Source organism: Mirounga angustirostris, unplaced genomic scaffold (assembly GCF_029215605.1).
Source record: "Mirounga angustirostris isolate CCGP_5_RB_7025 unplaced genomic scaffold, mMirAng1.0.hap1 SCAF_1, whole genome shotgun sequence".
In the NCBI taxonomy this organism is placed as follows: domain Eukaryota; kingdom Metazoa; phylum Chordata; class Mammalia; order Carnivora; family Phocidae; genus Mirounga; species Mirounga angustirostris.
The window spans coordinates 199768015-199794561 of NW_026991709.1; the positions used below are offsets into that span (position 1 = coordinate 199768015).

Here is a 26547-nt window from a genome sequence, read left to right on the forward strand (position 1 = left end):
CATTTTGTTACACATGGTAATTATTCATGATAGTATATATAAAGAAATACAAACTTAAGTGTGTCTACCTGAAAGAAAATATAGTTAGGTTTGAGAGAGGAAGAGGAGGTTGAGGACTGTCTACTTTTTCTCTCAATGGACTGCCAGAGAAGAAAGAACATTTGATTATGGGCTAGATTAAATATACTTCTAGGGAATCATTTTTCTGGTCTGTCAAATGGAGGTAGAGGAGGAGGTGCTGCATCTGAAGTAATGTATGTTAGTGAAGAAAAGAAAATTAGTTTCAATGCATTTCCTGAGTATTTTAGAGGAAAATATAATGAATGAGGCAAAGCATAAGTGGACTCCGTTACAGAACATTTTTAGGAAACATATCTAAGATTAGGCCCCTCAAGGGAGCATTCTTTTTGCCTTGTATCTGTCTCTTAGGGGGCCATTGGTGGAAAACGATGAGTCAGCCCCTGGACTTGTTGAGCTGTGTCCTGTGGGTAAAGCCCTGACATGCTAGGGGGTAAAAAGGAAGACTGGCTCTCAGTGGAATAGGAAAACACAGACTCTGTCACGCTGTTCTGATCTTCTTCATGAATGACACCTTCCCACTAATTGTCATCTGATGACGACTACTGAAAGCTGCACTATTTTCTTCTTTTTAGCTAGAATGGGCACTAGAAAAAAAGTTCATGCATTTGTCCGCGTCAAACCCACCGATGATTTTGCTCACGAAATGATCAAATACGGAGATGACAATAAAGTAAGTGCAACGTGCTTGCCCTCACCGGCCCGGTCCTCTCTGTCCCCACTCGCTACAGCGTGACCCTGTTTCTAAATAGCCTTTAAGGACCAAAATAGAATTGACGAAAGTTCAGATGGACTCCAGAGTCCAACAAGTCCAAACCCCTCCCCCTGAATCGCTTTCGATGAGGAAACTCTCAAAACTCCCATTTTTAATTTTTGGTTAATACATTTAACCTTCATCCTTGTATCGGATATAGAAAAGCTGACGTTTGTCCACACTCATAAAACTTTCTGGTGATCAGATCTGTTACATAATCTCCCCAGGGGTCCAGGTAGAATGTCTTAAGTTGATAACTGTTAAACTTACCAAACCAATGGGAAAAACTCTTATCGAGAGAACTGGAAAGGTTTATCCATCCCCATGCCTTTACCACTGTCCTCACAGTCTTTCTGAAGCCCATGACAGGCTTGGGACAGGTTGAGAGAGTCCTGTGTTTTCATTCAGCAAACAACTGTGAATCCACTGTGGGCAGCACTGAGACGTTCTTTAAGGGAAGAATTCAAGAGCAAACTCCCCAAGCTTTGCAAGTCTTGGCAGTCAGAAAAAAGCTCACACTGAGCATGGTTTCAACGAACATAGAAGCGCCGTGCGTTTAATGTGTGAATGCACCAAGCCTCTCTTGATCTTACTTCTTCTGCATGTGGCTGTGTCTTGGTTCCTGGATTAGGGCAGCCAGGATAAAATTCCAGTAAGAGGCTCTTTACATCAGAAGTCCCCATAATGAAGATTGGAATCTACCATTGACCTAATGCAACGGGTTCCTAACCCAGCTGCTGCCATAGTGTTTTGCTGTGGAGGGATCTAAAAATCTAACTTTTTTTTTTAGAAATCTGTTCATCTAAAAATATGCTGATTACAAGTGGGTAGGCACCCTTGATTTGCTGTAATACCAGTGAGGAACTATGAGAAGTCAAGAAGAGCCTTCTCTGTGGCTCTTCATCATTACTCAGAATGGCCCATAGCATGTAAGAGATGTGGCTCAAGCCCAGGCCTCTGTCACGAAGCCCACTGTTCTCTCTCTCTGGCCTAATCCAAGGCCTTCCTGTGCTTAGTGAATATGTCTAAAGCTTGTTTAATAGAAACATGATAAATGTGCTTGACCCCATATCATAGATGGGGGAACCAAGACAAACAGCACCCTGTAACCTAGGGTGACAAGTCCTGAAACTAGTAAGTGCTCCAGTCTCCTGATCCTTCCACCTGAAGGGTTGTGTGGCCTCCCTGCAGGAGCTTCCTTCTCCCATCCCAAAGAATTCATTGGAATATTGGCCCATTGGTGGGAGTCCCTGTTCTTCCTAAAGTTCACTTCCTCTATTTTCTCCAGGTCAGGCCTCAGCTAGCAGTGAGTTTTTCATACCAGTTTCCTAAACACTAACTCTCTCTCTTCCTAGAGCATTGATATTCACTTAAAAAAAGATCTTCAGAGAGGAGTTGTCAATAACAAGCAGACAGACTGGTCGTTCAAGCTGGATGGAGTTCTCCACAATGCCTCCCAGGACTTAGTTTATGAGACAGTTGCAAAGGATGTGGTTGCTCAAGCCCTCGATGGATACAATGGTAATTTAGTTAATTGTCAGTTGTTTTACACAAGAACCCACAGAACCCTTCCTGGAGGAAGAGTTGCAATTTATGGTGAATGAAAGAAAAGACAACCTCTCCTGCTAACTTCTGTTTGCTAATTTGTCTATCTCCATATTCTTATGGTGGAAAACCGATTATTTGCTTGGTGATATTGTGGGCATAACTTGATCCAAAGTTCTGGGATCCTACCTTCATAGGAAGATTCAGTGGCTGGGGCTCTAGGTCCTGGGGATGAACTATTATCCTGTTTCACATCTCTCAGATACTAGCTTGGAAGATAATGTCCTTATGAATTTGACTGAGTCCAAATACTTTTGTCTTGGCCACCTGCTAGGAGCTACTTCCGTTCATTCTACCAGCAAAATCATTCTACCCTTCCTATTGTAGTATAGGGTTATTTACGTATAGCTTGAAAAAATGGAGTGGAGTTTGATTGTCTTAACAAATTAAAAGCAGCTTTACTGGGAAAGTTTTACAAACTAGTTCAGTCTAAGATTGCTTGAAAATCTTAAGAAGATTTAAAAATCTGTAGAAAGAATCTATCACCGTTTTTGTAAACTTCGCCCATGTGACTAGAATGCTCCCTGTCTGCAAGTTTTAGGTCTTCTATTTAAAAGTCTGTTTAGTATTGACGCCCACACATTGTAATGTATCCTGCTTGTGATACATAGGCGTGGTCCTCATTGACCCTGAGGGGATGTGGCCTTGAAGAGGTAGAAGACGAGGAACTAAGAAGGCCTGGGAGGTTAAGAGTCTTGGGCCCTGGGTGCTGTGGAATCACAAATGGGCCCTGAGGGCCAGCCGCTGTGACTCCTTCCTACACACTTGTGTTAGTAGATACTGTTTCTGACCTCGGCTCACATGCTGAGTTAGAGCCCCGTGTGTAAAACCTACCAATCCCAGGAACTAGAGCATTGGTGTGGTGAAGGCAAACACCAATTTTCACGGCCCAGCGTTGCCCTGAAGCAGCGTTTGGGATGGGTATGGCTCAGGCTGGCCCAGCCAGGAGGAAGGGCAGATGCGATCCGGAGCTCAAGAGCCTGGTGGTGATGGTAAACCTCATAGACGTGACAGGTGCAGACGAAGTCGTCCTGGAGAGGGCAGTGGGACTAGATCAGGACCTGTCATGGCGGTGTTTCTGAAAGTGGCATGGGACCAACTAGCAGCCCTGTTTGATCCTGTGGGAACTTGCAGTCTACAGAGAATTCTCACCATTAACAGGAAATGCCCTTTCCACGCCCATTTCTTCCTGGGGATTTTGAAAGCTCTTCTTGCCTCCTGCCTGGCCAGTTCCAGGGAGGCCTACGCCTGAGACTCTGGCAGTTCATGACTTTGCTAAAGGACTGTTCAGCCAGTGGTGCTGGATTCTGAATGTCTTAATTTTTCATTTCAGGGGCACCTGGGTGGCTCATTCGGTTAAGCATCTGCCTTCAGCTCAGGTCATGATCCCAGGGTCCTGGGATGGGCTCCTTGCTCAGCAGGGAGTCTGCTTCTCCCTCTGCCCCTCCCCCCTGCTTGTGTTCCTGCTCTCTCTCTGACAAATAAAATAAAATCTTTAAAAAAAGAAGGGCTGGAGTTCAGTGTTCCTGTCTCCCTCCTCACCTGTCTAGGAAAATTCCTAGTTTCTCTGTTCCCTCATATTCCCTGCTCTGCTCAGAAGCCTGAGGGTGAGATCTTCTCTTGGCACAGGGATCAATAGAGCACTACATGGGCCAGATTTAGAGCAGAGGTCTGTGTTTAGACCATTTATGTCCCTGTTTCCCTGCCCGCCCATCCCCCCCCCCCCCCGTGGCAGGAATTCCTCATGTCCATGGCTGCTCCTGATGGCCACCTCCACACCAGGATCCAGATTGGCACCAGGCATGCTGGGGGATAAGAGAGCTATCCTCGGAGCTCTTTTCCTGGACATCACCAAGACGTGTTTCCAAATATTTGCAGGTACCATCATGTGTTACGGGCAGACAGGAGCCGGCAAGACATACACCATGACAGGGGCAACTGAGAATTACAAGCACCGGGGGATCCTTCCTCGTGCCCTACAACAGGTAGAGAGTGGGCCCACAGGCGGGGTGTCTCACGGGTCCCCCCCCTTACCACAGCTGCTGCTGACCCCAGGCCTGCTACCGGACACAGGATATATGTTGAGGGGGTGGGGGTGCAGAGGCCTCAGGAAACCGGGAGTTCGGGTTTCAGAGTCTGACCCAAGCCCGTGCAGAGCCAGTTTCATTTGTGAGGACGTGCCAACTGGCTTCTTGCTGCTGTGATCCTGTAATTGAGGATTTGGAGGTCCTAATCATTATGTTCCTTCCTTGCTTTAATGAGGGGGATATGGACTCTCAGAGAGCTTCCTCACTGGCCTGCTCTGGCTTCTTCCACCACCACAGCCCCAGAAAGAGCAAAGGGAAAAAGCAGGCACAACATGAGTGTTCAGGACTGAGTCAGCCCTGGGCGGGTCTGGGAACTCTGACTGAAGATAGGACAGAGGGGCCTTCCTTCGGAGTTCTGTGAGGACCCTCTGTTGGGAGGTAGGAGGTAAAGGGCTTTACCCCAAAAGCATCTTGAGGTTTTATAGCCCTGTCCTATAAGGAATGGAGAGGACCCTCTAGTGTATAAACCACCCATGCTCTAACTGGTGAAGCAATCTCCTTCACGCCCCACTGTCAAAGCTTCAGGATCTCAGCATCTTCCACTTCGGTAGTGGAGTCCAGCGCTGCCCAGTAGAAACAAAATGGAAGCCACACATGCAATTTTGAGTTTTCTAGTAACCACAGGTTGAAAAGTAAAACAGGCGAAGTTGATTTTAATGATATATTTTATGTCAGTATATGCAAAATGTAATGTCCACATGTAGTCAGTATGAAAATTCTTGAGATATTTTACATTATTTTTCTCACACCAAGTCTTTGCAGTGTGTATTTTACACTTACGGGCCATTTCAAAATTTAGACACTAAATACTCATCAGGAATACTTGATCTGTATTGAGATTTCATAAAATTTACGGTTGAAAAAGTAGATTTATAAACCCAAGTTGTTCCAAACATACTGAAAAGTTTACCAGTAACTGAACTTAGGACTGCTTTGAAATTTAAATTCAAATTAATTACAATTAAAAAAATTTTTTTTAATTCTGCCCCTCATATTTGCGTCAGCCACATTTCAAGTGCTCAGCAGCCTCCTTTGGCTAGTGTCCCCCATGTTGGACAGCACCCACCTAGACTGTTAGAGCAGAGTGGGGACCTCAGGGATCATCCAGCCCAATCCCCACAGCCCATTTGACAATTAAGAAAGTTAAGGTCAAGAGAGGGGAAAAGACCAGTCCAAAGTCACCTGCCTTTAAGTACCAGGGAGGGTATTAGGAGCTGGGAAGGCTGAGTTTGGGCTTGGCTTCTCTCTGTAACTGAGTGATCATAGACAAATACTTTTCATTGCATGGAGCTTTCCACAGGTGGGCATTACCCCTGCCTTGCTTCAATCACAGGGGAGTTGTGAGAATGGAATTAAATAATTGATGTGAAAGAGGCATCTATATCGTGAGACTCCATAAAATAAGGGATCTTCACTCCAGAGTCTTTTCCATTCATCATGTCATGGGGCTGTTCAATCTGTTAAGTCAGGCCTCAAAAAACTACATGATAATAATTATCATTCAATGGACTAATAATAGTGATTGTTGATGATGATGACCATCATGCCAGCTAGACTGTAAATTCTTTTAGGACAAATATTTTTTTTTAAAGATTTTATTTATTCATTTGAGACACAGAGATACAGAGAGAGAGAGAGCATGAGCAGGGGGAGAAGCAGAGGGAGAGGGAGAAGCAGGCTCCCCGCTGAGCCAGGAGCCCGATGTGGGGCTTGATCCCAGGACTCTGGGATCATGGCCTGAGCTGAAGGCAGACACTTAACCATCTGAGCCACCCAGGCGCCCCAGGACAAATATTTTTTTATTGTACTTCTTGATATTCCCTGCTGAGGTCAGAACCCTCCTAACACTGGCTGGTCATTGGAGTTTTCTCTTCGTGACTACGTCCAATCCCTCATCTAGGTTTTTAGGATGATCGAGGAACGCCCCACACATGCCATCACTGTGCGTGTTTCCTACCTGGAAATCTACAACGAGAGTCTCTTTGATCTCCTGTCCACTCTGCCCTATGTCGGACCATCAGTCACACCATTGACCATTGTGGAAAACCCTCAAGGGGTCTTCGTTAAGGGCTTGTCAGTCCACCTTACAGGTCAGGAGGAGGATGCCTTCAGCCTCCTTTTTGAGGTGAGATGACCAAGCCTAAGGGACCTTTCCTTCCTTCCTTCTCTCCTTCTACCCTACCTCCCTCCTTCCTTCCTTCCCTTCCTTTCTTCCCTTTTTTCTTTTCCTCCCTCCCTCCTTAGTTTTTTTTACTTACTTTGATAATCAGAATGAATATTTATATATGCTCATTAGCAAGTTCAGATAGTAAAGAAAAAATACAGGAACAAAAAAAGAATTCACTCGTCTGTTTCCTACATACAGCAACAGTAATGTATGTTTTGGCTAATTTCCAGTCTTTTTTTCCCACGCAATTTTTTCTTAACATAGTTGAAATTGTCCTTTTTTTTCCAGTGAACATGAAATCATGGGCATTTGTAGTATAGAAAAAAATAAGGATTAGCATCCTTAGTATATAAGAGCTCTTACAAATCTGTAAATTCCCCCAGCGTATGCTATTCTTTTAAAAGTCATATAGGTTGGAACTCTTTTTTTTTTAAAGATTTTATTTATTTATTTATTTATTTGAGAGAGAGTGAGCATGAAGGAGAGGAGGGGCAGAGGGAGAGGGAGAAGCAGGCTCTCTGCTGAGCAGGGAGCTGGATGCGGGGCTCGATCCCAGGACCCTATGATCATGACTTGAGCCAAAGGCAGATGCTTAACCAAATGAGCCACCCAGGTGCCCATACGTTGGAACTCTTAAACGTTGTTGCTGAAATGTAAAATGGTGCAGCCATTTTGGCAGTTTCCTAAAAAGTTAAACACTAATTTTATCATAAGATCTAGCAATTCTATTCCTAGGTGTCTTCCCAAGAGAAACGAAAGCATGTGTTCACACAAAGACTTGTAGGCAAATGTTATAGCAGCATTATTCGTAATAGCCAAAGACTGGAAATAACCAAAATATCCATCACCTGGTGAATGGATCAACAAAATGTACATCCATATGATGGAGAACTATTCAGCAATAAAAAGAAATGGACTACTGATATATGCTACAAGATGGACAAGTCTCAAAAAAATGCTCAGTAAAAGAAACACAAAAGATCCATACTGTATGATTCCACTCATTTGAAATGTCCCAGTAGACTCCATCTTTAGAGATAGAAAGCAGATTATTGGTTGCCCAGAGGAAAGAGTGGGAAATGGTTGCAGAGGGGCCCAGGGAACTTTTTGGAGTTACACAACATTTCTAAAACAGGATTGTGGTGATGGTTGCACAACCCTGTAAATTTGGTAAAAAGCAATTACTGAATTGTATGCTTAAAACAGAGAATTTTATGCTATTTAAATTATGTGTCAATAAAACTTTTTTTTTTAAAGTCACCTAGGTGTCCTCAGGGGTGCTTTACACCTGGAGCCCTTGCATCTACAGGGAAGAGAGCGTCCCAGGAGGCAGCTGTAGGGCATTCTTGTCTTCTTGTTGCTCCTAACATTTCACCGTGACTAGTGATGTTTGCTGGAGGTTTTTGGTGGCTTCAGGTTAAAGAAGGTCCAAGTTTGGGAAGAGTTTTTTTAATCATGAATAAATATTTATTCATACCCTTAGTAATAACCACTCTCCTGACCTGTGATCATTTCGTCGGTCTTCTTTGTAGCATTACCACCCATGTTTCCTCCAACAGTGAGCGTAGTTTAATTTTTTTGAAATTTTTATATGAAAGGAATCATGCAGGATGAATTCTGTCTGATTACGTTTCCCTTTTATCTGCTTTTTATGTGAAATGCATCTGCGTTCTTGCTGTATATTTTTCATTGTCATCATCATTGTATTACGTTGGGTGAATATACTACAAGTTAGTTATCCACTCTTCTACTAATGGACATTCGGGTTTTCTTAATTCGGGGGATATTTCAGACAGTGCCACTGGGAGCATTCTTGTATATCTGTTAGTGCACGTAGCATGAATTTTTCTAGGGCTGCAAATACGGGTCATTGAGTATGTGTGTCTTAAGTTTTCTTAGGCAATGCCAACTCTTTTCCGTAATGGTACACTTCCACAGCAGGTTATCAGAATCCTGAGTATTCTGACCTTAAAATTTTGCTGGTGTGTGGTGTTTCCCACTGTGATCTTCTCTTTTCATCTTTCATTACTAATGAAATTAAGGACCTTTTCATGTGTTTATTGACCATGTGGATTTCCCTTTTCCTGTCTTTTGGTTTTTTGTTTTTTGTTTGTTTGTTTTTACAGATGTCCTTTTTTCTTTCTCTTACTTATCTGCATGAATTCTTTATATACTGGAAAACTAATTCTTTTTCCATTATACATATTGCAAATATCTTTTATTTCCTGTGGCTTCTTTTTTTCTTTCTCTCTCTTTATGTGTTATTTAATGAACAAAAATTCCTGATTTTAGGTTAATTGAATTGTGTGTGAATTTTTTGTTTTGGCTTTTCGTGTAAAGAGCATATAAAAGGAAAAAAAAAAGAGCATATAAAAGGATTTTCTTTTAAAAATATCCAGGGGTAGAGGGGCATCTGGGTGACTCAGTTGGCTAAGCGTCTGCCTTCGGCTCAGGTCATGATCCCAGGGTCCTGGGATTGAGCCCCGCATGGGGCTCCCTGCTCAGTGGGGAGTCTGCTTCTCCCTCTCCCTCTGCTCCTCCCCCACACTTGTGCACTCTCTTTCTTTCTTTACTCTCTCTCTCTCAAATAAATAAAATCTTTTTTTTAAAGATTGTATTTGTTTATTTGCCAGAGAGCCACCCAGGCACCCCAAATAAATAAAATCTTAAAAACAAAAAAAATCCAGGGGTAGAATTCACCAGTGAAGTCATCTGATCCTGGACTTTTATTTGTTGGGAGGTTTTTGATTACTGAATCAGTCTCCCTAATAGTAATCGGTCTATTCATATTTTCTATTTCATCATAACTCAGTCTTGGTGGTGTGACAGTCTTTGTCTTTTAACTGAAGCATTTCATTCCACTTGCACTTAATGTAAATTACGCATATAGCTGGTTTACATCTGTCATGTTACTGTGTGTTTTCTCTTTGTTCCATTTGTTCTACATTTATTTTTCTTACCTGTTTTGCCCTCTTTTATTTATTTAAAGATTTTATTTATTTGAGACAGAGAGAGAGAGAGCGAGCACGAACGGAGGGGAAGGGGCAGAAGGAGAGGGAGAAGCAGACTCCCTGCTGAGCAGGGAGCCCCATGTGGGGCTCGATCCCAGGACCCCGGGATCATGACCAGACGCCTAACCGACTGAGCCACCCAGGCACCCCTGCCCTCTTTTTAATTGAATATTTAATTTTTTATTGTCCTGTTGCCCCCTTTACTAATTTAGAGGTTATATGTTCATTCATGTTTATATTCTCTCGCTCTCTCAGTTTATCCTAGAAATAACAACTTGCACATTTAGTTAATACACATACATACACACCCAAATGAGCATATCTACCTGGTAAAATCTGAATAAGGTCTGTGGATTATACCAGCGTCAGCTTCTTGGCTTTGATACTGTGCTATAGTTTTGCAAGCTATTATCACAGGGAGAGGCTAAGTGAGGGGTACAGAGGACTTGCCCGTACATTTCTTTGAAACTTTCTGTGGATCAAAATAAAATGTCATTTTATCATAATGTTATGTTTTACTATAACATTACCATTTTAATCGTGTTATAATTATTTTTAAAATCAAACCTTTCAAAATCTAAAGTTCATAAAAACCTTTCCCTCCTCCTGGATTCTGTAAGAACCTTAGGATCGTTGCCCTGTCTTTTACGTTTTTGTTTTTTGACTCTGCAGGGGCATCATTATTAATGTTTTATATAGTCTGCATTCTTTTACATTTACCCTCGTATTTACCACTTCTGTTGCTTTTCCTTTCTTTTCTCCATAACCTTCCCCTGGAGAATGTTTTCCTTCTTTCTATTATACATCCTTTACAGTGAGCATGCTGGTGACAAAGAGTTTCTTGTTTTTTGAAATGTCCTTATTTATCCTCAATCTCGAAAGATATTTTTGCTGGGTGTAAAATTCTATTTTGGCATTTTTTTCACTTCTACCATACTAAAGACATTATTGCAAAGTTATGGTTTCCATCGTTAGTGAGAAGTCAACTGTCAGTCTATTCAACAGTCTTTTCAAAGTACGTTAGTCTGGGCTCTCTGAGAAGCAGATGCCAAGATGGGATTAAATGTGCAAAGGTTTTATGAGAGGAAGTTCCCGTGTCAAGGAAGCAGGAAGGGAGCTGGGTAAGGCTGGACAGCTGTCAGGTCACGATGCAAGTCCTACCTCAGGTGAAGGGAGGGAAGGTCGGGTGGAGTTTCCTAGACTGCCATGCCGCGTAAGGAAGGCTCGGGAGCAGTTAGCAAAGGACTCTTCAGGAGGGAAGTGCACTTCTCAGGCCATCAGAGATTGCCTAGTGGAAGCCAGAAAGACAAGGGCAGAGGGCACTTCACAAAGAGGGGACTGAAGGATGAAGGTGACGTGACCCCTTACGCTCTTGGTGAATGTCACTGAATTTGTAGGACAGGCGACAGTGAGAAGCTGTGGAGATGTGGCCATGGGCGTCAGCCAGGGGGTCAGCCAGGTCTGCTCCACAGCTCAGGGCTTCCCTTCCTCTCCCCTGTCATCACTGCTTTGGGACTTGTTCAGAGCATTTCTCTGGGGCCTTTAAGGGTACTGTGGAGTCCCTCCCACAAGGACCTTTTTCTCCTAAGAACAGCCATTTCCACCACATCTTTAAGTGTATTCTGGTCATTGGGCCCAATCTTGTGAATTAGAAGCAAGGGCTTGCTGTCCCTTTAAAAATACAAATTAATTCATTTTTCATAATTTTTAAAAGTAATAACACGTTCACTAGGGCGCCTGGGTGGCTCAGTTGGTTAAGTGTCTGCCTTCAGCTCAGGTCATGATCCCAGGGTCTTGGGGTCGAGTCCCACATCGGGCTTCCTGCTCAGTGGGGAGTCTGTTTCTCCCTCTCCCTCTGCACTACCCCCCCCAACCTCTATGTGCATGTGCGCACATGTGCTCTCTCTCTCTCTCTCTCAAATAAATAAATAAAATCTTTAAAAAAAAGTAATAACATGTTCACTGTAAAAATATGAAAACGCAAACCTATAGAAAAAGAACGAACGGGCACCTGGTAGGCTTAGTTGGTGGAGCATGCAGCTCTTGATCTTGGGGTTGTGAGATCAAGCCCCATGTTGGGTGTGAAGATTACTTAAAAATAAAATCTTTTTAAAAAATGAAAAAAATAAAATAAAGAAATGATCTCTAAACCCCAGCCTAGAAGTGACCATTCTGAATATCTTATTGGAAGCAACTGTGTATTCTTTCTTGTATGCATTTCTTTTGCATTCCTTAGATTGTCCCGTCATATGATTTACCCTGCATTCGGTTAATGTGGTGCACCACACCGATGGATTTGCATGTGGTGAACCATCTTTGCATCCCAGGGGTTAGTCCTACATCGTCCTGGTATATGATCCTTTTAATGTGCCATTGGAGTTAGTTTGCTATGATTTTGTATTCTGCGTTTCTCTATGATTAAAAAATACTTGTCAACATTTTTCTGGCTGGATGACATTCCATTATACAGACAGACCATTCCCTAATCACTGAATACGTACATTGATTGTGAGTCAGTATTCATGAACATTTCTAAGACTCTAATTCTTTTTTTTTAAAGATTTTATTTATTGGAGAGAGAGAGAGAGAGAGCGCATGAGCAGTGGGGAGGGACAGAGGGAGAGGGAGAAGCAGACTCCCTGCTGAGCAGGGAGCACAATGTGGGCCCTGGGATCATGACCCGAGCCAAAGGCAGACGCTTAACCAACTGAGCCAACCAGGTGCCCTCTAAGACTCTTAATTCTTATTACTACTTTGCCTTTCAGAAAGCTCTACAGATTGACACATCCCTAGCAAAGGGTGAAGGTCTAGGTCTGGATTGCCAATTGGTCTCCCATTCTCCTAGTTTATAAATGAGATTTCTCTGGAAGGTCTGATGGCAGTAACATGAAGTCACTTGTGCTGTTGGTATAGTTGAAAAATGACCTGAATGCCTTATTATTTTAATTTTTCAAAATGTTGTCTATGTTCCCCCTCCTCTTTAGGGAGAGACCAACAGGATTATCGCCTCCCACACAATGAACAAAAACTCATCCCGGTCACACTGCATTTTCACCATCTACGTGGAGGTGAGTGCGAGCTCCTTGAATAGCCCAGGAGGGGCGGCCGAGTCTCACGGGGCCGGCTCTGTCAGAAGCTTCTTCCTGTGATGTCTCACCTCTGTTTGGATGTTTCGTAGGCCCATTCACGGACTTTATCAGACGAAAAGTACATCACTTCCAAAATTAACTTGGTGGATCTAGCGGGCTCGGAAAGGCTGGGGAAGTCTGGGGTAAGTGGGTAGCGGGAGGTTCCTTCCCAACAAACCACAACCCTGTTTCCGGCAGAGCGGCTGTGCACATGGGCCGTCCCTCAGGGGGCATTTGTTTGTGTTTTGTTTTTTTAAATTTTTTTTTATATATATATATTTTTTTATTTATTTGAGAGAAACAGAGATAGTGAGATAGAGAGCACAAGTGGGGAGGAGAGGGAGAAGCAGGCTGCCCACAGAGCAGGGAGCCCGATGTGGGGCTCAATCCCAGGACCCTGGGATCATGACTGAGCCGAAGGCAGACGCTTAACCGACTGAGCCACCCAGGCGCCCCCCTTAGGGGGCATTTGTGAGCCCAGTCCTCAGCTAGTCACACTAGAGCACGTGGGCTTGACCCTGTGTTGCTGGGGGACAGAATTACACATCAGCAGCAACATAGTTGCGGTTCCCACTTAATGGGATTTTTGTAAACGTTGAATGAGATGATGGCCCCTAAATTCTTAGCAAGGTGTCCGGCCCTCAGTAAGTGCTCAGTAAATGCTCTGTGCTAGTGTTAGCATTTCTGTGTATGAAGGTGAGTGTTCACATGAGTCTTTCATCTCCGATATTCATATGAATGTGAAGAGTAGCATAAGTATTCATAGGAGTATGCAGTGAGCATTTCTTTTTTTTTTTTTAATTTTTTTTTATAAGATTTTTTGTTTATTTATTTGAGAGAGAGGATGAGATAGAGAGAGAGCATGAGAAGGGGGAGGGTCAGAGGGAGAAGCAGACTCCCTGCCGAGCAGGGAGCCCAATGCGGGACTCGATCCCGGGACTCCAGGATCATGACCTGAGCCGAAGGCAGTGGCTTAACCAACTGAGCCACCCAGGCGCCCCTGCAGTGAGCATTTCTATGTGCATTTTTAAAAAAGATTTTATTTATTTTATTTTATTAATTTTTTTAAAAAAATATTTTATTTATTTGCGAGAGAGACAATGAGAGATAGAGAGCATGAGAGGGAGGAGGGTCAGAGGGAGAAGCAGACTCCCTGCTGAGCAGGGAGCCCGAAGCGGGACTCGATCCCGGGACTCCAGGATCACGACCTGAGCCGAAGGCAGTTGCTTAACCAACTGAGCCACCCAGGCGCCCCAGATTTTATTTATTTTAGAGGTAGAGAAAGAAGGAGAGAGAGAGAACATGTGCGTGGGGAGGGGAGGAGCAGAGGGAGAGGGACAAGCAGACTCCATGCTGAGCACAGAGCCCAACCCCACGCTCAATCCCACAACACTGAGATAATGACTGGAGCCCAAATCAAGAGTCAGACACTTAACTGACTGAGCCACCCAGGCGCCCCTCCTATGTGCATTTGTTTAAGTGTTTTTATGTGTATGATAGCCTCAGGATGATTTCCTCAAGTATCTACACAAATATTCCTGTGTGTATTCATGCTGGTGTGACCCTTAAGTGAGTATTCATGTGAATATTCATGTAAGTATTCATATTCATGTGAACGCTGCCATGAATGTTTTGTTTTGTTTTGTTTTTTTAAGATTTTATTTATTTATTCATAAGAGACAGAGAGAGAGAGAGAGGCAGAGGGAGAAGCAGGCTCCCCGCTGAGCAGGGAGCCCGATGTGGGACTCGATCCCAGGACCCTGGGATCATGACCTGAGCTGAAGGCAGACGCTTAACCATCTGAACCACCCAGGCGCCCGCCATGAATGTTTGCATGAGCATTCCTGGGAATGTTAGTATTAGCCCGAGATGGGATACAATCCCAGGACATTAAGAGGAGAGCTGGCTCAGGGAAGGAGGCTCTGGTCTGGCCACCCACCTGCAGCGTTCTCCGTGGGGCAACCTCCCTATTTGGTGTGAAGTGGACCTGACCTTTGCTTTGTAGTCGGAGGGCCGCGTGCTGAAGGAAGCCACCTACATCAACAAGTCGCTATCATTCCTGGAGCAGGCCATCATTGCCCTCGGGGACCAGAAGCGGGACCACATCCCCTTCCGGCAATGCAAGCTCACCCACGCCCTGAAGGACTCATTAGGTGCGTGTGCAGTTGGTATCGGGGAGGAGGGACAGGCCTGGCCTAGCTGCTGCTGGCGATCATGGACTTGCTCCCTTCCGCTGGCCTGCACTTCCCTGCAGCCTTTTCTCGGTGACCCCAGACACAGACAACAGCATGCGTGGTACCCTCTTTTGTCACCCACGGCGTGCAGTGCTGTTCCCTCAGAACCTTGGCTGGAGCTTTTGCCTCTGTTGGGAATACCTTCTCCTTTCCCCTCCCTAAACCTGGCAGAATCCTTCCATGGCCTTCAAGACCGGGTGGTGGGCCTCTCGCATGCAGCCTTCTCTTCCCCTACAGTCTCCCTGACAGAGGCCCGGGGCCTCTGTCTTTTCATCCTTGTGTCTCCAGGCTTTCGTGTTGGGCCTGATGGCACAGTCGTGGGTGTCTGATTGTTCATGGAGTGCCGCCGGCAGCAAAGCCCTGGCCCACAGCCCTCTGCCCTGCCCCTCCCTGCCCCATTGCCATCTCTCCTCTGCTGTTCCCCCCCGCCCCTTTTAGGTACATCCAGTGGCCTCTCCCCTTCCCTTCCCTCCTCCAGCCTCGTACATGCTTGGATGTGTCCCTTGTGACCCTGCCTGTGTCAGCTCGGGTGGCCGTAACAAAACACCACAGACCTGGGGGGCTTACACAACAGACATTTATCTTTTACGGCTCTGGAGGCTGCAAGTCCCAGATCAAGGTTCAGCATGGATGGTTTCTGGTGAGGACTCTCTTTCTGGCTTGTAGACGCCTGCTTTCTTGCTGCCTTCACATGGTCAAGAGAAAGAAAGAAACGAGAGAGGGACCAGAAAGGGAGACAGAGTTCTGGTCTCTCTCTCTTATAGGGGCACTAATCCCATTATGGGGGCTCTGCCCTCAGCACCTCATCTAAACCTGATTACCTCCCACAAACCCCCTCTCCAGGTGGGATCACATTGGGGGATAGGACTTCAACATAGGAATTTGAGAGGACACAAGCACTCAATCCAAAACAGACGCCCACCAGCCTTAAAGGACTCTCTTGGCAGAAAACCCACATGGTTCGTGGCTCTTCTGTGTCCTGCTTTCTGCAGGGGGAAATTGCAATATGGTCCTCTTGACGAACATCTATGGAGAAGCTGCCCAGTTGGAAGAGACGGTACGTAAAGACAGCCCGTGTGGCCTAGTTGGAATCCTCACGGGTTCCAGGGCTGGGTAAGGGTGGCTCTGGGCTGGCTAAGCTGGCATACTTAGCCATAGACATTGTCAAGAGGGAAGGGATCCAGGGGATGAATCAGCCGAAATTGCTGCGGGAGGCCCAGGCAGGATCCACATACCAAGTACCAAGGGGCAGAGGCTGTGTTGAGGAGGAGACAAGGCAAGAAACAGGCACAGTATGGGGGACTGTGTGAGAGTTTCGCAGGGGGCAAGGACCATGCTGCCTGGGGTGCTGCTCCTGTGAATTGGGATCTAGGACAGTGGATTTCTTGTTCTTCATAATTACACACTTGAAATCTTAGAAGCACCATGTGGTTATAAGGCCTGTGTGAGCTGACATGTGACAAGCATGTGCTGTGTGCAAGGTGGTGGGGGATACTGGGAAGAGCAGCTTGGTAGAGGTGAGTTATCTGTGGCCCGAGGCCTCAGAGTTCCTTGCCATGGCCCTCAGGAACGTGAGAGGCCCAGATGAAGGAGCCCGTCAAGGGAAGCGGGACTTTTCCTCAAACTGGGGTGAGGAGGGTGGGCACCGAGCCGGCTGGGGTTAAAGGATGGGTGGTACAGAAAGCAGAGATGCTCCTGGCAGAGGGGACTGTGGGCCGGAAGGTGTGGGCCTTGGGAGGAACATCTGGCCACTGCGGGGGGGGCCTGGGAAGGGGAGGGCGAGAACAAACAGTAGCAGCCTCGTGGGTGCAGGTGGCCAGGCTGATGCCGTGGCTGTTCCACTGGTTGCTGGGGTGTCATGGGGTTTGAGTAGGGGAGGGCTGTGGCCAGAGTTGTGACGCAGGGAGATTAACCAGCCTGCAGGGCCCAGGTGACCTGGGAGGGGACAAGCTTATGAGAATCAGAAGCAGTCATATGGGCTCTAATGGCTGAGGCGGTGACGTAAGTGAGCTCACGCAGCTGGGCCCCCTGGCGGGGGCTCCCTTCTTCCTCTGAAGGGCCACTCACCATAAATAAGGCAGATTTGGAAAGCTCTCCATAGGCATTTTGTTTTGTCAAGTGTGGGTGTTTAGGGCAGGCTTCAGTCATCTGGAGAGTCCACTTAGGCGAAACAGGTCCTTTCTAGGCACACTGCAGGGCCTCCCAGTTTCTTGCATTAGGAACCAGCCCTGCGCGTCCAGAGAGGGTGCCCTGGGACTCGGGAGGCCGGGAGGGAGCTCCTGCTGACGTGCAGGCAGCATCCCCAGAGGAGGGCTTCAGGATCCTCCCAGTCTCAAAGCATGACAAAGCACAGGTGAACCCCAAGAGGAACCATATGAAAATCGGGCCTCCTGACTGCCTTGTTGAGAAGTGCCCTCCAGGACAGCGGAAGGCCCCTCTCTCTCCTTATCCCCACCCCTGAGATGGTCACCGCGCAGGAAGCAGCTCTCCTGGTACCTGCCATCCCCAGAGCTTTGTGACCCAGGGCGGCGCCCGCAGAGCCCAGAGCTGCTGTTGGAGGGGCTCAAGGGTTTGGGACAAAGGCCTGTTGGGGTGTGGAAGCTAATGATTCTCTTTTTCAAATGCTTTAAAACTTTCACACAGTTCCTGTCAAGGATCATGTTGCTTTATTCAGTGACACTGCTTGTGATATGTGTGGGAGTAGATGCAGTGAGGGAGTCCTGGCCGAACTTGCTGCTGTGCTCGGAGCAGGAGAGCCTGATTCCGGCCCACACAGAGGCCGCTCCAGCTGCGGTGACAGGGGCCTCCTCCTGAGGTCGCTGTGGGCCAGTTCTGTAGAGAACACGTTATATACCTCTTCACTAAGCCTCCCAGGCTCCAACTTTACAGAGAAGTTCCACAACCTGTCTGAGGTTGCGCGGTTGGTCAGCGGCAGAGTTCTTTTTTTTCTTTCTTTTTTTTTTTTTTAAAGATTTTTATTTATTTATTTGACAGAGAGAGAGCACAAGTAGGCAGAGAGGCAGGCAGAGGGAGAGGGAGAAGCAGACTCTCCACTGAGCAGGGAGCCTGACGCGGGGCTCGATCCCAGGACTCTGGGATCATGACCTGAGCCGAAGGCAGACGCTTAACCGACTGAGCCACCCAGGCGCCCCAGCGGCAGAGTTCTTAACCACTAGACCAGACTGCTTGAAGGAAGAGCCCTTTCAGGCCTTCTTCTGGGTCACTCCTGGGTAACCACTCCCCGCCTCCCCCCCAGCCCAAGCCTCTCTGTTTCAGGGCCCTGAGTCAGCCGGCATGGTGTGAAGTTGGGATCTCAGGGCCCGCCTTGTGCTATCACTGGCTGTTCCCCCCTGCCAGGGAGTAGCCCTCCACCTCGCACGCAACAGCAGTGCAGTGGGGCACGGCATCGGAGCGGTTTCTCAAGGGCCTGCTTATGTGGCTGCCTCATGGCCTCCAGCCATAATTACCCCTGCCTGGCTGTCCCTGCGGAGGGACTCGGGTGGAACCCCCAAGAAGGAGACCCCATACTTCACTTTGGAATATGTCTATGTGCAGAGATTCATCTTTCCTGGTGGACTCCTTTGACCTGCTTTGCAAATACCTCCACTCACAAGCAGTTGGCCAGAGACATAGAGGGCTGTCTGATCTGTTTTTCAGCTTTCTTCCCTGCGGTTTGCCAGCAGGATGAAGTTGGTCACCACAGAGCCTGCCATCAACGAAAAGTATGATGCTGAGGTACTAAGGGGCTTGTGGGCAGGTGTGTCACTGCAGAGAAGGTGTGTGGGTGTGCCGCCTGGATCACACAAGCCTGACTTCCCTTCTTGCCTCAACTAAAGATACCCATGCAATCTTGGGTCAGTCCTTTTACACGCTGGGACAGGCCAGAGTCTTCAGAGTCACTGGAGACAAACCTAGGGGGCCAGCACACAGGTGAAAGGGTCAGGTTACCACCCAGTTCATATGTGAGGCTTCAGGGCCTCTGACTACCCGGGGCTTCCTTTGAGCTAACTGTTTCAGAGTTAAATAAGTGTGGACCAACTCTTAGACTCATCTGGTTATGTCACTACAAAACCTCTTTCACCCCAGCCTGTATGATCCCTCTAAGCAAGCACAGCTGACCAACCAGAAGGCATGCTCAGCATCACCATTAACCAGGGAAATGCAGGTTGAAAGCTTAGTGGAATTTCACCCTCACACTAGCCAAAACTAGAATTGTTCCGATCATGGAGAATGACGGTGAGGATGTGCAGAGACAGGAGTGCGTGTCTGTTTCTGGCCAGTGTCGTCCATATAGCTGCTTTGGAGAGCATTTTGGCAACATCTAGCAAAATCAAAACTCATTTACCAATAATTTGGCTTTCCTTTGGGATGCTTGTAGAATCATGGTTACCGGAGACCGGAGCATATGCGTGCCCTAAGCTCATGACAAAGTAGTTAATTAAACCTTCCAGATTCTAAATCCTGACGGAAAATAACGGTCCCTATGGCTCTGTGGAGCTAACCTGTGGCTTGGAGGCTGAGGAGGGGAGTGGCTTAGAGCCGTGGGCTCTCAAACACGCGCAGGCGGGCTTCTGGAATAGCAGCTCACTGGACCCATTCTCGGAGTTCTGATTCCATTGGTGGAGGGGTGAGGCTTAAGGATTCACATTTCTAATAAGTCCCCCACTGCTGTTCTGAGGCCACACTTGAGAACCATTGGCATAGCAGTCAAGAGCTGTGGCCCCCACATCGGGCTGTCCTGGTGCGGCCACCCGCTCTTTCCTTCCATGAGCTGCCTAACCTCGGCAAGATGCTTATCCGTTCTAAGCCTCGGGGTCTTTGATTATAAATTGGAGAAGTAGGGGCGCCTGGGTGGCTCAGTCGTTAAGCGTCTGTCTTCGGCTCAGGTCATGATCCCAGGGTCCTGGGATCGAGCCCCTCATCGGGCTCCCGGCTCAGCGGGGAGCCTGCTTCTCCCTCTCCCACTCCCCCTGCTTGTGTTCCCTCTCTCGCTGTGTCTCTCTCTGTCAAATAAATAAATAAAATCTTAAAAAAAAAAAAAAAGATAAATTGGAGAAGTAGCGGAATCCACTCTCAAAGAGATGTTGTGAAGAATAAGATAACGGGGAGAAACCCCTTAACACAGTGCTGTCATGGAGTAAATGCTCAATAAATATTTTAGCTAGTCCTCTACTCACTCACTCGTACAGGTCAGCAGTGTCCCTTTCTGGGTGGACAATCTAGAAGCACTCTTTGCATATGTATGTGAACAGCCTTGGAGCAGAACGGAGCTCGTGCTGCTCATTGTGTAGTGAGAAGTTGGGGCTGTGATCAGTAGCCTTTAATTAACAGGAGAGTAGCTAAGTGAGTCATGGAGGGAGGGAACCGGGGCTCGAGCTGCAAGCATAGATAATCTCAAGTGGGATTGCAGTGGGCCAAACGGTAGCCTCTGTCATTTCCACCAAATCTAAAAATGTGCAAAGCAAAGCTGAATATCATTAATGGATAGATGCGAGTGCAGTGAAAGAAAAAAGCATGGGGGTGGAAAGACCAAACCGAGGCTGGGGGTTCCCTCTGGGATGTCAGGGGGGATGGACTTAGAGTGAGGTTCATAGGGGCTTCATTTTTATCTGCCATGTTTTAGCTCTTAAAATGAAAAACAAAAAAACTGAAGCCAATAGGGCAGCATGCTGTTCAAGTCAGGTTTTGGGGTGGTCTTCCCAGGTTTCATGGCATTATTTACTATGCTTTTCTGTAGCTTGGAGGTTTTATTTATTTTCGTCTGGTGTTCTCTGAGCTCGGGACCCCCGCATCGCCATGTGCAAACCTGGCTGGGTAGTAGGCGTTGTGCAGGAACTTCTGTGCCCTTCCATGTAATTTTTGTTCTGAAATGGACATTATTGGTCCTGGCCAACCAAGTCTCCATGACATCCAACGTGACCATGTTTATAATCTTTATGATCAGCATTTATGAGCATGAGCTCTTGAGAGAGACCTGAGAAATTACTTTGGTGGCCCCCTTCCCTGGACTACAGCCAGCCTGCCTATGTTATTTCTAGCACCATTCTCAGCATCGATGCCTGTTTTCAAGGTGGTGGGGGAGCTTCCACAGAATTTCTTTGGCGGTGGGGCTGGTTGTAAGGCGGGAGACTGGATTCCTCATCTGCCTCTGCCACCAGTTGTCTCTGAGCCTCGGAGTTTTCACCCTTGAACGAGGGGTTGGACTGATGAACTCCAGTGACCCTCCCACTCTGGGAGTCTGTGATTCTGTGAGGGGGTGTAAAAGTTGGCGAGCCTCGGGCATAAACAAGCAACAGAGAGACACTTGGTATTCTGCTCTGCTGAGAGAAGAGAGGGCCTGCAGGCCGCAGGGAGCGGGAGGTCAACGAGGGAAGCTTCCTGGGCAGAGAGCCACTCCTAGCTTGGTGTGCTACTTAAACAGAACTTTCTGAATTATCCTCATTACGTCTATGCTGAAAACCCCTGACTATCAGGAAACTCATGTGAGTCTGTGCTGATTCCATCCAGAAAATGTCCCTGACCTTTAAAGGAGTTGGTCAGGTGTTGTGTTCTACCTAGGGTACCAAAAAAAAAAAAGGGAGTCAGTCAGCCAGGAGGTGCTGCCAGGTCCTGTTCTGTGGGGTCTGCTGCTCTAGCCCTGTGTTTCTGAGCAGCTTCTCCAATCAGTACAGGGGGGCCAGGTGGAGGCCACTAAGTCTGCTGGGCATTAGGAGAAGCAGCTCCTATGCTCTCAAGATGCGACGTGGAGGCTGGTTACCCTGGGAGCCGATGGCCCATTTCCCACATCACCTGACTGGCCCAGAGATCTAAGCCCGGCTCCCCATGCCACACTGGGCTGTCATCCCGCTGGGGACCCTCAACGGTGCAAGCAGACTTTCCCTAGCTGGGCATGCTGTCTCTTCCAGAGTGGAGATCCCTCAGCGGAGAGGAGGGGCTGGCCACCAAGCCTCTCCCGTTGCCTCATAGGAAGTCTACCTGAAAGAGACCATCTTGGGGCTTCCCAGAGGGGCAGAGCCAGGATTTGGACCCTGGTCATGTGCTTTGAGTCCCAGGCTTTGTGCCCTGAATTGCCACAGAGCCACCAGGATGCCAGGGTTCTGTCACCCCTTGCTGCAGACTGGTCACAGCTTTGGTCACCAGTCCCAGGATCCAGTTGTCAGGAGCTCCCTCCAGTGGCCATTTTTTTAAAAAAGATTTTATTTATTTATTTGAGAGAGAGAGAATGAGAGAGAGTGAGCACATGAGAGGGGGGAGGGTCAGAGGGAGAAGCAGACTCCCTGCCGAGCAGGGAGCCCGATGCGGGACTCGATCCCGGGACTCCAGGATCATGACCCGAGCCCAAGGCAGTCGCTCAACCAACTGAGCCACCCAGGCGCCCCCAGTGGCCATTTTTGACAACTGAAGGAAGCCCTCTTCACAGTGAAGATTCTCAGCATAAAATCCCTTGTACCTCTCATCTGAAAGACTCTAGGGCAGTATCTACCAACTGTAAAATGACTCAGCAGTCCTGTTTCTAGAAATATCATTAATCCATTCACTTGAAATCTACAGAGCACTTACCATGTGCCGGACACTCTTTGAAGCACTTGGAGTGTTAGTGTACAAATAAACACACAGATCTCTGTCCTCAAAGAGCTGATGGTCTGCTGAGGGTGGGAGAGAGAGAGAGGTAATAAATAAAAGAAATAAGGGAGTCTAGGGGTGCCTGACTGGCTCAGTTGGGAGAGCATGTGACTTTTGATCTTCAGGTTGTGAGTTTGAGCCCCACGTTGGATATAGAGATTACTTAAATAAACTATATAAAAAAAAAAAGGAAGTGAGTCTAGATCTTGCTATTTGCAACAACACGGATGGACCTGGAGGACGTTACGCCAAGTGAAATAAACCAGATACAGAAAGAAAAATATTGCATGATCTCACTTATATGTAAACCTAAAAGGTCAGATTAATAGAAGCAGGGAATAGAGCAGTGGTTACGAAGAGTAGGGGCAGGGGCCGAGGAAAGGGGAGATGTTGGTCAAAGGGCACAAATTCTCATTTATGGAATGGATAAGTTCTGGGAATCTAATGTGTAACATGGTGACCATAGTTAATAATATTGTATTGTATATTGGAAATTTGCTAAGAGAGTAGGCCTCAGAAGCTCTTACCACACACAGAAAAATGGTCACTAGGTGAGGAGATAGATATGTTAATTAACTTGACTGTAGTAATCATTTCACTGTGTATATGTATATCATGTTGTACACCTTAAATATTCATACCTCCAGAGATATCGTGGGTTCAGTTCCAGACAACTATAATATACTGACTATCACAATAAAGTGAGTTAAATGAATTTTGTGGTTTCCCAGTGCCTATAAAAGTTATGTTTACATTATACTGTAGTCTATTAAGTGTGCAGTCGCATTGTGTCTAAAAAAAAATGTACATACCTTAATTTAAGAATGCTTTTTCGATGGGGCACTTGGGTGGCTCAGTCGGTTGAGCATCCAACTCTTGATCTCAGCTCCGGTCTTGATCTCAGGAGCGTGAGTTCAAACCCCATGTTGGGCTCCATGCTGGGCGGGGAGCCTACGCAAAAAAAAAAAAAAAAAAAAATAATAATAATAATAATAATAATAAATAAATAACTTAAAAAAATACTTTATCGCTAAAAAACGCTAATCATCATCTGAGCTTTCAGCGAGTCGTAATCACTGAACACATCACATAACAAATATAGTAAAAATGAAAAGGTTTGAAATATTATGAGAATCACCAAAATGTGATACAGAGACATGAGGTGAGCAAATGCTGTTGGAAAAATAGACTTGCCTGAGCTGGGGTTGCCACAAACCTTCAATTTGTAAAAAAAAATGCAGTATCTGGGAAGTTCAGTAAAGCAAAGTGCAATGAAATCAGGTACGCCTGCGTACGATTCTCTTTAAAGATTTCTTTAAATGAGATAGCTAAGTTCTAGAGCTCCACCATCCAGTACCGTAGCTGCTACTTGCTTGGGGCTATTTAAATTAGTTAAATCAAATTAAAAGTTCACTTCCTGGGTCACCCTAGTGACATTCAAGTGTTCAGTAGCTACATGTAGCTCGCGGCACAGATACAGACCATTTCCATCATTACAGAAAGTTCTATTAAACAGCACTGCTCTAGGGACACCTGGGTGGCTCAGATGGTTAAGCGTCTGCCTTCGGCTCAGGTCACGATCTCAGGGTCCTGGGATCGAGTCCCACATCGGGCTCCCTGCTCCTTGGGAGACTGCTTCTCCCTCTGCCACTCTCTCTCTCTCTCTCTGTCTCTCATGAATAAATAAATAAAATCTTTTAAAAAAAAATAAAAAATAAACAGCACTGCTCTAGGGTATGTTGGTGATAGGTGCTATGAAAAAAATTAGAGCAAGATTTGCAAAAAAGAGTGGTGTGGGGGTGGGGAGGGGATTGCAGTTTTCTGTGGGGTGATTGAAGTGTGCCTAATTTAGAAGCTTTTGAACAAAGACTTGAAGGAGGTGTGGGGGTGAGCCAGGGCAATACTTGGGGGAAGAGTGTCCTGGGCAGAGGGGATAGGCAAGGCAGAGGCGGGAGTGTGCCGATTTGGTAGGACTGGAATGAGCTGGGGGAGGGGAACAGTAGGGAAGAAGTAATGGGGGCAGGTCACAAAGAGCCTGTGTGACCCTACAAAAACCTAGAAAGACACAAAGATAGAAGGACAAAAATGCTGTGCACTGTTGTTTGTAGCAGCAAAAATATTAGAGGTGACGAACCTGATTATCAGCAGGGAACAGTGACATGTCTTTGCAGTGGTTGGGAAGGATGAGGGTAGAAGGTACGGCTGTGTTGGAAAGCATCCTGGTGGCAGTGGGCTGCACTGAGAGGGCCATCACCCTGGTAGACTAGAAATCTGAAGCTCCCGGGAGTTGTGGTGTGAGGTTGCCCTGTGGGTTCCTGTGCTCACTCTCTTCTGTCTCCGCTGCTGTAAGAGGCAGAGGCCAGGGGACTGCTGAGGCCCCCGCAGACCCTAAACTCACCCCAGTTGGGGAAAAGTCACCAGCAGGGAGGGAATTGTCCAGATGCTGACATCACACCCCATGGGTTTCCAGGAGGGGCCGGGATGTCCAGGCATAGGTTAGGGAATTGTGGGCTTGATATGGAAGAGGCAGGGTGGCCTCTGTGACTGGCCTCCCTGCCCCTCCCCAAACTGTTTTCTGGCAGCGAATGGTCAAGAACCTGGAGAAGGAGCTGGTGCTGCTCAAGCAGGAGCTGGCCATCCATGACAGCCTGGTAAGGGGCTTGAGGCAGGGGTCTGGAGTGGGGGCTGGCTGGACTGCTAGAGGGGCTCGGGTCAGGGTACCAGGTGGGCAGAGGGACTGGGTGGACAGGAGCCAGATGGGTGGGAGGGCCAAGTAGGCAGGGAGACTTGGCCAGGGGGCCTGGGGAGCAGGAATGCCTGGAAGGCAGGGATCCTAGAAGAGCAGGAGGATGTGGGCAGGGGTGTCAGATATCAGGGAGCGGAGGCAGACAGTTGACAGGAGAACGAGGGGCAGGGGGCCAGGTGCCAGGCAGCTAGGGCAGGGGCAGATAGCATGATGGTCAAGGTCAGGGGAGGTGGGGCAGATTGGGCAGTGAGGGAGGGGGCGGCAGCAGAGGGCCCTGAGGGCAGAGAGTGGGAATGGGAGACCTCTGGTGGCTTGCCTGGGCCTGCTCATGGTCCAGGGGGGCTCTTGAGGCAGAGGCAGCCACCCTCTTCCCATGGCCCTCATGCTACAGAGTGTGCTGAGACTCAGCCAGCAGAGCCCCCCCTTGCTTGGAGTGGCAAGCCCATGTCAGGCGGCTCTCGAGACCCAGTTGTCCCTCTGTGACCCGAGCACCTGGCCAGGACCCAGTGGTCCTGCCCTGTGTCCAACCTCCCCTGAACGGTTCTCAGAATGACCCCTGCTGCCCCTGTTGGGCTCAGGTGTTTGGAGCTTGTTGACATGTTCTTCATCCTCCTCCAAGGCCAACCGTACCCTTGTGAACTATGATCCCATGGATGAAACCCAGATTGCTGAGATCAACTCCCAGGTGCGGAGGTACCTGGAGGGGACACTGGATGAGATTGACGTAAGGAGCCTTTCCTTGGGACCATGCCTTCCCTTTCCTGGGCATCCCCCCCTTGTGCTGTGCTGGCCTTGGAACTTCACACTGAGTGGGTACGGTGGGTATGGGGTGGGTGGTGCTGGACCCCTGGCCTCAGGCCCTACAGCCTACCGAGGACTCAGCATCCGTGTTTAGGGTTACAAGGATGGGTGTGCCCCTCAGAGTGGCCAGCAGCCTTGAACACACTTGACCACACAGGGGTGGTCCATCACCCCAGGCACAGGTGTGGTCCCTGGAGCCAGGCTGCCCGGATGACATCCCAGCTCAGTTGTCTCCTTGCTGAGTGACTTCAGCAAAACGCTCAACCTCCTGTACTTGGAGTGAGGAGGGAAACCAAAGTGGAATTAACTGAGC

General features: G+C 47.4%; 1 protein-coding gene and 1 long non-coding RNA gene across 15 annotated transcripts in view; one reads left to right on the top strand and one right to left on the bottom strand.

Moving 5' to 3' along the window:
- Window positions 1–26547, top strand: part of KIF9 (kinesin family member 9) — a 48874-nt gene that overhangs the window by 4496 nt on the left and 17831 nt on the right. For 5 of the 10 annotated variants that reach the window (XM_045862555.3, XM_064596897.1, XM_064596895.1 and 2 more), the window contains 11 exons: window positions 654–751; window positions 2188–2353; window positions 4316–4422; window positions 6425–6649; window positions 12687–12770; window positions 12881–12973; window positions 14836–14983; window positions 16057–16121; window positions 18722–18799; window positions 25270–25338; window positions 26053–26157. In XM_045862555.3, the coding sequence (XP_045718511.1) occupies window positions 654–751; window positions 2188–2353; window positions 4316–4422; window positions 6425–6649; window positions 12687–12770; window positions 12881–12973; window positions 14836–14983; window positions 16057–16121; window positions 18722–18799; window positions 25270–25338; window positions 26053–26157 (1238 nt within the window). Of the gene's footprint in view, window positions 1–653; window positions 752–2187; window positions 2354–4315; window positions 4423–6424; window positions 6650–12686; window positions 12771–12880; window positions 12974–14835; window positions 14984–15907; window positions 16122–18721; window positions 18800–25269; window positions 25339–26052; window positions 26158–26547 lie in introns of those variants that run through there. The other 5 variants (XM_064596912.1, XM_064596928.1, XM_064596901.1 and 2 more) reach the window with 4 other exon arrangements.
- The window catches only part of LOC123833864 (uncharacterized), a 65621-nt gene continuing 61666 nt past the window's right edge, over window positions 22593–26547 (bottom strand). For 4 of the 5 annotated variants that reach the window (XR_010413395.1, XR_010413390.1, XR_010413389.1 and 1 more), the window contains 2 exons: window positions 23500–23638; window positions 22593–22710 (listed from right to left, as the gene is read on the bottom strand). This is a non-coding gene — a long non-coding RNA (uncharacterized LOC123833864). The remainder of the gene's footprint in view (window positions 22711–23499; window positions 23639–26547) is intronic. The other variant, XR_010413391.1, reaches the window with a different exon arrangement.